The sequence below is a fragment of the Falco punctatus genome (genome assembly GCF_963210335.1).
Source record: "Falco punctatus genome assembly, chromosome: 2".
Taxonomy (NCBI): domain Eukaryota; kingdom Metazoa; phylum Chordata; class Aves; order Falconiformes; family Falconidae; genus Falco; species Falco punctatus.
Window position 1 is genome coordinate 11951019 of NC_137581.1, and position 12826 is coordinate 11963844.

General features: G+C 44.1%; 1 protein-coding gene across 6 annotated transcripts in view; it reads right to left on the minus strand.

Moving 5' to 3' along the window:
• Positions 1-12336, minus strand: part of SLC36A4 (solute carrier family 36 member 4) — a 112737-nt gene extending 100401 nt beyond the window's left edge. For 4 of the 6 annotated variants that reach the window (XR_013926075.1, XR_013926076.1, XM_080375611.1 and 1 more), the window contains exon 1: positions 12175-12336. Coding sequence is in view for 2 of the 6 variants with exons in the window: in XM_080375611.1 (XP_080231737.1) it covers positions 12175-12202 (28 nt within the window). In the remaining 4 variants the exon portion in view is untranslated. Of the gene's footprint in view, positions 1-11049; positions 12121-12169 lie in introns of those variants that run through there. The other 2 variants (XM_080375612.1, XM_080375613.1) reach the window with 2 other exon arrangements.
• Positions 12337-12826: the final 490 nt, after the last annotated feature.

Consider the following 12826-nt stretch of genomic DNA (forward strand, 5'->3'; position numbering starts at 1 on the left):
TATTGGGTGCATTAAAGCATGCTTCACAGTTCAGCAAGCAAAAATATTTTATAGTTTGAATGACCATTAAATAACTTAACCGGACTAACCTTATATATTTTGTAAGGAAAATAGAGATGCTAACTGAATAGCTGTGAAATCTGTAACGCCAGAGAAACTGGAAATACATTTAACAGAAGGTACGGTCAACTGACATCTGTAAAGTCCATAGATATGAACCTGCCAAATACGGGTTTTATTTGGGGGAGTTATTATGGTCAATCTGATCAAAATTTGTACTTCCTGTGAAAAGATACACACACAGAACCAGACAGGAAATACCGAAGACGGAAAAACCAGCCAGCGTACCGGGGCTGCGTGCCCGGGTGTCGGTGCCGCGGGCAGCTCCCCCCGGCCGGCAGAGCCGCTGCCCCCCGGCTCCAGGCCGGGCCCGCCGCTGGCCGAGGCCGAGCCCCGCAGCCGCGGGGGCAGCGCCGCGGGGAGAAGGGGAAAAATCCCCGCGGGGGGGAACAGCGGCGGCAGCGAGGGGGGCCGGGAGGGGCGAGCGGCAGCCCCGCAGCCCCCCGGGGCAGGGCCGGGCAGATTTCAGCTGACCCCAGCCCCGTTCCTCAGCGCAGCGGTGGGAGCAGAGGTGCCGGCAGTGAGACTGAGCCTGGGAAGAAGGGAGGGGTGGGGGGAAGGTGCTTTTTAGATTTGGGGTTATTTCTCATTATCTTGCTCTGTTTAATTGGCAATAAGTTAATTTATTTCCCCCAAGTCGTGTCTGTTTTACCCATGACAGTAACTGGTGAGCAATCACTCTGTCCTTATCTTCACCCAAGAGCTTTCCTTGTATCCCCCTCCCCACCCAGCCGAGGGGACAGAACAGCTTCGGGGGGCACCTGGCCGCCAGCCAGAGTCAACCCACCACAGCCATTGAACAACTCATGAAGGTTCTTATGAAACCCTGAAGCTGTCTGACCCATCAGCAGGGCACTGTAGACAATCCCAAGCAAGAGGAGTTTCCACAGAAGAACTGCAGATAATATATACTATAAAGCAGAAGGCAGCTTATCCAGGTTACTGAAATTAAAAGCATATAGCTCAAACTCTCCAGAAAACAGCAAAGGGTCATCTGAATTTGCTGTCAATGAAGTTGAAAGCCAGTAATGAAAGCACTTGTCAGAAGCAAGAATGCCCAGCGGAGAGCAAAATCAGAGGTCAGAGACTCAGTCATAAAGTACACTGTAAAGCATGTTCATACTCAGTGATATTCTAATTATACAAGTCAAGACTGAGTCATCTGTCACTGCATGACATATAGTCCATGAATTGATCAAAAGTAGGGTCAGCAAAGAAGTTCCCTCCCGCTACACCCACGGCACTGTGCTGACTAGTTCTCGAGGATGCTACAACCCCCCTCTCCCAGCTCTGAGCCACTGCTGAGATCATTCCACGCTCACCAAGACCTGCATACCCTAGTACTGGAGTAAAAGTCTGTCCTCAGAGGGGGCAGAGGAAGCCAAGTGCTGATGCTGGAAGTTTTACCCAGTGGGCAAATGATAAGGCTCATTTTCATTTTTTCAAAATATTGAGTCTAATGATCTGAAGTGTTGTCACTAGGAACAAGCCAAACTACAAGTGTGCAAAGTCTGTGATCACATGAGATTCAACAACATATGAAATAAACCATCATTAAATTACTTTTCCAGTTTTGTAGGATGCTGTTTGTAATGCTAAACAATAATGACAACATGCAGCAATAAGGTTCCTATTTAGCAGCGTGACGGGATTGACACAACTCTTAGGACAAACAGCACTGGTGACCGTCCACAACAGACGTCAAGAGAGAAAAGTGAATTTCTCTTCCTCCATTCCAGCCTGCTACCGACTCGTTCGGTATACACATACTTCCACACTGTTTACCAGGCAACTACATCATACTCAAGACTCTTGAATTTTATAGAAATCCCATTTTACTTTCCATCCAGCTTCCCATCCCAACCCTTCTTCTGATCGCAAAGGTAGTCCTCTAGGAATGGATTAGACATACTCAAGCATTTCCCTCATTTCTGAAGTAATAGGAATCTTTCTAAAACAAGCTATTCTTTCCCTCCTAAATTCTTCTGCCCACACCGAAAGCCATCTAGACATGTAGGGGTTATTGTTATCGCTATCCAAGCTCTCATAATTACTTAACTTGTCATGTCTAGAACTGCTAAGCAACTATGGAAACAAAAACTAAGAAAACAGCCTCTGCCCTGAAGAGTTTACAATCTAATCCTCCTCAGTTCACCTACTGTGTTAAGTTTTTTTTAAGTTGGGTTTTTTTTAAAACATTTGTCATTTCTAACTTTTCCTGTGAAGTAGTTTTGTAGCTTACTGAAGGACTGCTTCAAAGCAAGCTGTCCTTAAGTAAGATTGCTTTTGAGTGGTTTTATGGGTTTTGTTTATTCTGTAATCTATGTAAATACCAGTCCTGATTGCTTCAGCAAACTCCAAACACACATGTGAAACACCGTACCAAAGAAGCCCAAAGCAAAATACACATACTTACAATAACTGGTAGGTTTCATTCACATCTTCAAACCAACAAACAAAAATTTAAAGCACCATAGAACAAGATTTCAGTATCAAAACCTTCAACAGAGAGAAGTTTTAGAGATATTCAGAGAACTTTCAAAGAAGTTCACGTACAAGTCTATTTTCCCTAGTTATTGGTATTCCATCAGACACTGTCAAAGAACTTCGTCACCAAAGAACAGCACAATCAGACTGGCAAAACACACTGAATTTTTCTGGGTTCTACTCTGGCAGGAAAATAAACTAGTAGCTATTTAGAAACTAATGCATAGCATCTATGTAAATTCTAGGTTACATCATTAAAAAAAATTCTTCTCTGTGTAAATTAGAGATAAACAAAATCTAGTATCTAGTTCTTATTTTTGTTCTATTTATTTTGTAACAGTAGAGTGGAAAACATTTACTATACTCTTACTACACTCTTGACCAAGATGACCAGAACATGCATAAATTCATCCTCATGGAGTGTACTTTAATCTGGAACTTGTCTTCCTTACTTTCAGGATCTTCAGTTTCATCACCCATTGTCACCACAGCCAAGGCTGCCATCCACCATCTTCCATACTCGTGAGCAGCAGAACCAGGAACACATTTTCCCTAGCTGACTCATTGAGCACTTGCATGAAAGAAATCATCCTACAAGCACTCCAAAAAAATCCTCAATTCCTTAGGCCTAACATATGGCCTCCCTGGGAGGAATTAGGTGGTAAAAGTCCCCCATGACAACTAGGACCCGTGCACAGAAGGCTTCTTCCAGTTGTTTCATCCACCTCTTCCTCCTGACTTGGTGGTCTGTAGCAGACACTCACCATGCCATTCCCCTGGTTAGCTTTACCTCTGATCTTGAGCCATAAGCTCATTTGTCCCACACAACAGCTGACTGATTATGACAAAAAGCAAAGCATTTCTGGATGTAAGAATTAATGGAATAGAATGAAGATACATGCAGGTCAGGCAATGCATACTGTCCCATTTTCCTTAAATTCACTGTTACTTGTCATGGAAGACCATGATAACCAGGATGACAGATAACCCAAGAAATGGAGGAGATGCTGTCTTTCCAGACTGAACCATCACTGAGAGAGAAGCCAGCCTCTTCACCTATGAGACTGAATGTCTGACCGTCACCCCTTTTCTTCATCTCTTCCTCATTTGACTCACATCCCGATCTTCGTTCAGGACTGAGACGACGGCGTTAGTGAAAGCATAAGCATTCTCAAAGAGGCAGGAAGAAAGCTCACACTAGATTTACACCAGCAATCCACTCCAAAAAGCCAGCCTCTCCTCCAACTGATGAGCCTGTTCCTGCCTCTCCAGCCTTCATACCATACACACCGTCTTGAATATTTCACCACTTCCAAGACATTAATTCTTGTGGGGGAAAAAAATCCTTTGCCATCTGAAATACCAGTAACCACTGTGCTTTTCAGGGACACCTCCTGGAGAAACAGCAGGACACTTGGGTAGTAGACTACTACTCTGCTTGCTACTGGTAATAGTAAATTTGAGTTTTAAGGAGATACCTACATGAGCATGATGCAGCTTTTAGGAAGTATATTTCACAAAGAATTTTCACCACACAATTTACTCCTAACATTGCACCCAACCGTGTGACCCACTATACTGACCGAAAAGAAAGATAACCAGCTTTGCCACCAGAAGGGGTTCTACGCAAAGGTTTCTTTCAGTCCATACCTGTAGTCAATATAAACCTTAAAAGGTTTATGGCCTTTAAAGATCACCTAGTTCCAAGCCCTTCCACCAGCCCAGGTCGCTCCCAGCCCCGTCCAGCCTGGCCTTGAGCCCTGCCAGGGATGGGGCACCCACAGCTTCTCTGGCAATCTGTGCCAGTGTCTCACCACTCTCATAATAAATTTCCTCCTTATATCTGACCTAAGTCTACCCTCTTTCAGTTTAAAGTCATTCCCACTTCTCCTCTCACTACAGGCCCTGGCAAAAAGTCTCTCTCCATCCTTCTTAGAAGCCCCCTTGAAGTACTGAAAGGCCACAATGAGACCTCCCACGAGCCTTCTCTTCTCCAGGCTGCACAACCCCAACTCGCCCAGCCTGGCTTTATAGGAGAGGTGCTCCAGTCTCTGGCCATTTTCAGGGCCCACCTCTGGACTTGTGTTGGGGGCCCCAGCGCTGGATGCAGTACTCCAGGTGGGTACTATCTCATGAAATCTGAACAGAGGAAATTCACAATATGGTGCAATTTTATGCCACTTCCTAAGCTAACAACAGTATCGTAATAGTCCTTTTTTAAAATTCACAGGAGGAGAGACTTTGCATTTCCAATCATATACTGCTGGAACACAGTGAGTAAAAGTAACCCTCCATAAGAAAAACTATTGCGATGCATGAGTTGCATACGCTAACCTTTACTGGGCTTGGATTTTTGTGATGGAATATTTTGTCCTCATGCTGTTTCTTGAGCTTTCACTTAAATGATTTCCCATATAAATGATCTTCAAGCACACACAACTTTTACAACAAGTTCCTCTTTTTCATCTTTTCACTCTCTGCTAGATCCACTAAATTATCTCCAAATCGAAATCACACATAAATACTTACGGTTCGATCGCTTTCACCCTTGTGCATTTACCTCCATGACATTACATTCCTTCTCAGTCTCATAACTATTCATTTTTTCTGCATAAAGTACAAATGTCTATAAAATCTTCTTTGTAACTTCTCCTTACGCCTTTTGGTTCTTGTACTTGAACTTTTGTCCAGCCAGTCTGCCATCTCACGATTCATTGACGAGATTCAGGAAGACCCATAAAACTGCCAAAAATCAGAGTGGAGCTCTCTGAACTACAGCACAGCACACAACCTCACAACTGAGAAAAACAACTGTCAGCAGGTGCACTCGGCGTATTTTCTTATTCCAACTTCAGACCGCTTCAAGCATAGTTGTGCTCCTTCTTCACCACAAGGTGTTCCACACTACACCATCATCTTAACCAGAAAGGAAGGCAACAGGGATTTTAATATATCCCCACTTTTTTATCCAAGTGGCTTAAGCTAAGTACCTGACCATCCTTCCAGGGAAAAAATGCTGTGTAAATACGTTTATCATGGTGGTTTGAATATTTATTTCCAAGTCCTAGGGAGGTATTAGTTATTTGTTTCCCCACACCATTCTGCTATTTTATTAGTGTCACTTATGCAATAGAACATCTCAGTTTCATACTCAATTGCCTTCCCAGCTGAAAGCCATGAGCTATCACTGATAAGGACAGAAAGGCAATGTATCACAAAAACTATTCACTCTGAAGACCACATTAAAGTTTTATTTACAAAGTGGCTCAATGTACAAGGCAACACATTTCATAGAAAACTTCGAGTCCCAATACCATGGAACCTCCTATTTGGAAGGAGTAGCTGCTATTCTGTAGTCACTATATGCAAGAATTGAACATTTTCTGCACCCATTACCACCTTCTACAACACGCTACAGTTACCTACATTCTGCTGTCATTACACATCATGCTAACCTGTCCATCATCATTGGTCTACAGGTTGAAATGAACGGAAGACTTGAATGTCAGTAAGGGTTACTAGGATAGCAGGATCTTGGGATTTTTTAAACTATGCTTCTTTCAAACACAGCTAAGTGGAAGAAGCCAGACAACATTCACATGTCAAGCCAATTAAGTGTCAAAACATGTTTTTAGAGGGAATTTCCTTATGTGAGGAACGTAGTACCAGCTGTTCCAGAGAGAAGGGAGGACTTCACCTTACTTAAACATTGAAAATGGGTCTACTTGGCCACAGAGAAAGAAAGTGCCACTAAAAAACTTTTTAAACCTGAATTCAATTAAAATAAACATTTGAATATGTTTATTTTTACAGATACAATCTTTGCCAACCTTCACTGCAAAGTATTTGCATTGTGTAACTGATTTTACTGCTATTAGTTTACCACACTGCTGTACTTCTAAAATGCTGATCAAACTGATAATCCGCAAAAAGAAAAAAAAAAGTTAATTTAATATATCTCAAAAATACAGCCAGGCCTTCCAAAGCTCCAAGATCACTGCCATCCACTTTTCACTGAGGTGGTAGCTGATCACAACAGCACCAAAATTGCACACAACTGGAGCACAGTAGGAGGCTAGTTAATTATGTTCTATGACTGGCCTTTTCTACCAGATGAGAGGCATTTATTTTAACCGTTATGATGTAGACAATTATTTGTCTGAGTGTATGCCTGGAAAAAAAAGAAATTATTTAATAAAAAAACAAGATTCAAAGCAACAAATTTTAATTTAATGTAGACAGCAATAAAGAAAAGCATTACTATTGTTAAATATCTTACCCCATACAACACAAATTAATGTTTTATGTCATTTATGTATATAGGTCATAGTAAGTCTTGAGAAGTTCTGTGTACCGCTACAGACTAAATCTCTTGCCTCTAAAATATATTTGCAGGTCAGCAGAAAAACCAGTAGAAATCCAAGACTACTTCTGAAGAAACTGAATACAGAGTGAAAGAACATTATTTTAGACCAAGCACCCAGTGGAACTCTATGCCTGTAAAACTCCACAGAACAATAACCCTTTCAAATCTACATCGAATTATGTACATTTTTTGTCTTGTGGGACCAGTACATAACCATGATAACAGTACCTTTTAACGTCTTCAACCATCCTTTAGCGTACCAGTCCTGGGCAACAGGAGTAGATTAGATTGACTGTTCACCCATGTTCTTAGAAATAGCTTAAATTCGATCTCAGAATATCCACTTCCTATCTGTACACCCAGGCTGGCAGTTTGCTGGTCCTATTCTAACATAATAGCTCATGTGAAAATAAATTCCATAAAAGGGTTTTAAAACACAGGTAATAGCAATCAGCACCAACTCATATTGCGATAACTACGCTTACTACAGGTTCCCCTGAAATACTGTATTACATCAAATACTCAGCAATGCTGTAAGGTCTCTATTCTAGCAACATAAATGCCCCTGAATTGCCTCTATTCCCCATCATTCCTCCCTTATCCCATGACTGGTGTATAGCTTTGGCCTAAAACGTGAATCCATTAACAGTAATGGTACTAAGACACAGCACGAGGTTTGGATCATGCGACTTTCTAAGCATGGGTTTTCATTTGATAATCCATCTCCACTGTTGGAATACTGTGGCTACGTCCCCACTGCACAGTCCATGCTCACAGTGACATGTTTTTATGTCACCTGAGTTTAATGGGTCCAAACTTGTGGTCTAGAGCACACCAGGCAAGAAAGCTTGAGCTTTCCCTGCCCCACAAAGCAGAAGAGTAGCTACTTAGACCAAGCCTGAAATTAACTCTTCTGGAAATCACACCACAATCACTGCCAGAATATCAGCACAGAATACACACATTCACTTTGATTCCTTCCTAGGGAGGTTCAGTATGTGCAGTTTAAACGTGATCTCACACTCCAGCTACAAGAACAGCATATGCATGCCATACCTGCGTCAGAGGTGAAGTTGGCTTCCTGCTGTCTCACAAAGGATACAGTGCAGAGCACACCTCAGCCTACCTTAGGTCCATGCTCCACCAAGCTGTCCAGACCATGTCCAAACACCATACGCTATTAATGATCCACTCCAGTCCTCAGTCACAGGACTCACTGAAAATTCTGCTTCATCTTTATTCAGCACAACTAAGACTTTGGAAATTCACTTCTCCACACCCTTTTGTTTGTACTTAGCCAAAGTACCAGCCAATTTTCAGCACCGTCTTTCCCTCAGCTACTACGAATTCCTTTTCTCCTCGTACCACAAAAATCTTTTCTGACCAAATGCTGTCTTTAACAGTTCTTTAAATATCTGTCATTGTTTCCACTTTCTTCTGTGGACACCCACGTAAGCAGGATGCCAGAAAGCTCCGCAAGTACTACCACTATCAAGCAAGGCAACATGAAATGCATTTCAGCTTTTCCCAGAATCACCACAGCAATGTTAAACTGATTCCTCAACCTACTGGAGAGAGACATTCATTACGCATCACACTATAAGCATGCATAAATGTCAGCATTGTATCCTCAAAAACACCTGATCAATTCCAATCACTAGTCAATCACTAGTTACATAATGAGATTAAATCTGCAGCGTTTCAATTGTTATCACCACTATTTCCACTATTTTTGTATCTTCAAGTGTCATTTTCTATCTCAGAAATACCCAGCATCTTGCCAACATTTAGGGACATAATGCCAAAGAAACCTTTGAGCTGTTAGTAAATGTCCTTAATTCTAGAGCTTTTATAGCATATTCAAGTAGTCCTTAGGTTCAAAAGCTCTGCAAAGAAATGCATTTTCACTGAGAACTTTAGTTAATTTTTCTATACTGCTCGAGCAATTAACATTTCTGAAATTAACTGAACCTCTTAACACCACAAGGGATAAAACTAATCTCCATCATTTTCATTTCATGGGAGAAACAGCGACAAAAGGGTGAAGCAGTTTGCTAGGGCTGCATAGCAAGTTAAAGGCTAAGGAGATATTAAAAACAAAGCCAAATACCATCTTCCATTGTTCCTTCAGAAAAGGTCACCCCCCAACCTCCTATCTAAAACCCCTTTTCCAAATCAAATTTAGCAATATGATACTTTTTTTTTTCCTTGAGGGTTTTGAAGTCAGTAGCACCAAACAGAGAGAACTGGATTTGACATATAAGCATGAAAAGATTTGGAGGACAAGATATAACTTATAATTGTTTACACCAGCTGTTTTTACTCATTTATGGGAAAAGGAACATACAGGTCTTGTTGGACCACCACCTCACATGTATATTAAACACTTGACAAAAAGCAGTAGGCAAAGGGGGTCTTGTAGATACTTCACTGCTCAGTCAGCTTCTGGCTGCGTTAGCATGTTATTGTGCAGAAACGCAGCACAAGATTTGCAGTCCTGTGAAATTTTTTTATTTTAAAAGTGTGACACAGTGTCTCTGCAATAGGGGTATAGATTCAATTTAATAAGCAGCTGTTTTGCCTGCTGTATAAAAGAAAAAAATCAGAACCACATAACCTTTACATTAGCCTAAAATGTGGGTTTATGCTAGTATTTTCTCACAGGCTATAGAATGCTATATTCATGATCTAGAGGGCATACCCAGAACCTCTGTCACCTAACCAAGCCTGTGGCTGCTCTTAAGGGACAAGATTAGTGATTGAGTCTCTGAACAGCAGACACAGTCAAGGAGACATCACTACAGCATAACACAGAAAACACATCAGTATCAGGTGGCAACCACAACTGTGACAACATGAAAGGCTTGGTATTCCCAGAAATGGCATTCAATTTACAGATAGTCAGTTTTATCATCTTAACACTTTTCAATTCAGTGTTCTGAACCAGGACTCTCAGGAAAAATTTAGTTACAAAGAAAACACTGCCACTAATTATTTTCAGAATTTACAACTGGTTCAGTACGCAGTTCACCCCAGAACGCTGTTACTCCCTCAACCACAGAAAGAAATATCTGTTTCTCCACTCCCCAAACTTCAGCCTACAAATAAACCTTCCCAGCATGTCTCCAGAAGGCATCAAACTGGAAAGTACACCATCATCCACGAATCACATGTGAATTTGGCAGGATCTGCCACGTTACTCAGTCACATGCCTCCACAACCACCAAAGAAAATATAATCAACACAGTATGACTATGTATAATAGTGCTAGGAGCACACAGGTCCAGATTTATAAACTTCTGTACATTTTTCAAGTTCAAGGGGGATGTAACAGATAATCCCATTCAACCATACACAAGTGAGCTCCCTTTTTATTTTCTACTACCACAATTCCTACTGAATAAAAGAGACACAAGAACAAACAAAAAACCACTCCTTTTTTGCTACTAAATGTATTTTTCAGAATGAAAATTAAAAAGCAAAACTCATCTGGTTTAAAAATGTCTATTAAATACATTTTCCAGAATAGTAAAAGTTTGCATTAGCTTTTGTTGTTTTTCAAGAGCTTCAAAGCTATGCTTGGTGCAGTTATTTGAATCATTCTGCTTTTTTCATGGGAAAATATAACTTCATGTCATTTATTTCCTCTCCATTACAGACTGTAACTTAATAAAGTAGATTTATTCTGCTTTATGGTGGAATTTATTAATCTTGAGAACACTTATTTCTAAGCCAAACTGAATCATGCCACTCAGGAAGCAGGAAAAACTGTTTGCTTTTGCATTGTAACTGTCAAATCCAGAAGGTTAATAAACCAAGACACTTGAGTTATTAAACCAAAGCGTACACAGGTCTCCATAGTTTATTACACACTTTCAAAGAAGCACTTTTACCCCAACCCACAACAGATCATTTGTTTGGAAAGATGTTAGTCTTAAATAATCCACTATCCTGTCTAGACCAAGCCACACATTCCTACAGGATTAACACACTTTCAAGCGACAACACATAGGTAAGACAAGTTTTATTAAGTACTCAGATTTTTTTTACACGGTTTGGCTCTGTTGAAATCTTACCAGGTGCTGGCTGATCTGTATTTTTAAACGGTTACTCCCATAAAAAATTCTGGTTATAAGGGTTCTGAGAACCTTAGGGAAAAAAAAAAAAAAGAAGATAATTTTTATTTCTACCACCACTTTTTCTCAGGAGGTGGCAATCTCCCATTGCAAGATGGATCTGCCCCGGGAAAATAAAATCGGAAGCACGACTCCTGCTTGCCATCATTAACACTGGACAGGCCAAATTCTTCAAATTACAGTGGAACACTGCTTTGAGATAAGATTTTCAGCCTGCCCAGTCCAGCCCAGAATAAGCTACGCTTTATGACGACACCTGCTACGAGTCATCCATCTACAGACAGACAAATTAAGAGGTGAACGTGTATATGCCCTCCCACAGTCAGATTTAAAGGTCCGAAGACTAATCTGCAATTAACACTGCTAATGCATACACACACACACTGGGGGGGGGGGGGGGGGGGGGGGGGGGGGGGCACAAACCACGAAGAAGCAACAGAAAAAAACCGCCTCTGCTTTCCACCATAGATAAAAGCATCACCAAACGATGCAAAGAGAAAGTATTTCCACAAAGTTCTATGCGGGCCCCTGAGTTCCCACTGAACCCGAGAGCCCGCCAGGTGCGGCTGAGGCCCTCAGGGGCCTGCCCGGCCGCCCGGCGCGGCGGGGGTCTGCCAGGCGGGGCTGGACCTGCCCACCCCCCGCTGCCCGCAGCCCCCGGCCGCGTTCCCCTCCCCCAGGAGGCCGCGGCAGGAGGAAAGGCCCCGCGGTCCCTCCGCGCCGCCTGGCCCCAAGTGCGGCCAGGCCGGCTTCGAGGCGCCAGGCCCTCATCACCCGCCCCGGCGCCGTGCGCTCCGGATGCCCCGGCCGCCGCCGCCTGACGCGGAGGGCCGTTACAAGTGGGCTCACCCCTCCCCCAGGTGGGATGGTTTATCCCTCCCGCCTCGATGCGCTGAGGGCTGCAGCGCATCCCCCCGTGGGCCGGACCATTCCGCTCCGAGGGGAGGGGGGGGGAGTTGGCCGGCCGCTCTTCACGCCCACCCCCCCTCCTCTCTACCCCGCGGCGAGCCGCTACGCCGCTGCCCCTCGGCTGCTCCCGCCGCCGGGCCGCACGGCACGCCTCACCCAGCTCCTCCTTGCCGACGCCGTCCATCTCCCCGCCGGCTCTCCGCTCGCCCTTCCGCCACTGTGGAGCCGGCCGGTAACGGCGCGGCGCATGCGCCCTGCCCAACGGGCCGCGCCTCGACGGAGCGAACCATAGATACCAGGCGGAAAGACAAGACCTGCGCGCGGCAGGGTGGGTCCTCCAGGCTGGGTGTGTTATGGCGGGCTCTGTGATGCATCCCGGTTTACGGCCCGTGCTTTCCTTCGTTCGCTGGCACAGGAACCCCCTTAAGCATCCGCACTGTACAATGCCTGAGCCGCCTCATGGGCGCGGACACGGCCCGCCCCTGCGTGCGGCAGGTGCCGCAGGTCTGCCTCACGACATGGCGGCGCCCCCCGGCCGCCTCAGGCCTCGCTGTCCGCAGAGCTGCCCGCTGCCTCCTGGGCACCCGGGCCTGGCCGTGCCGCCGTGGCCCTGCGCGGCTCCCGCGCCACGGCGTGCAGGAGCTCCAGCCCCCACCGCCAGCAGCAGGCCTGGGGCAGAGCCGGCAGCTGGTCCCTCACCGTGTGCAACAAGCTCCCACAGTAACAAAGCGCTGAGTAATTATTGTTTGCCTTCCAGCGCTAGAAAATTAACTTGTATCCTTTTTATTTTCCCTTCAGAGCCTTTCAG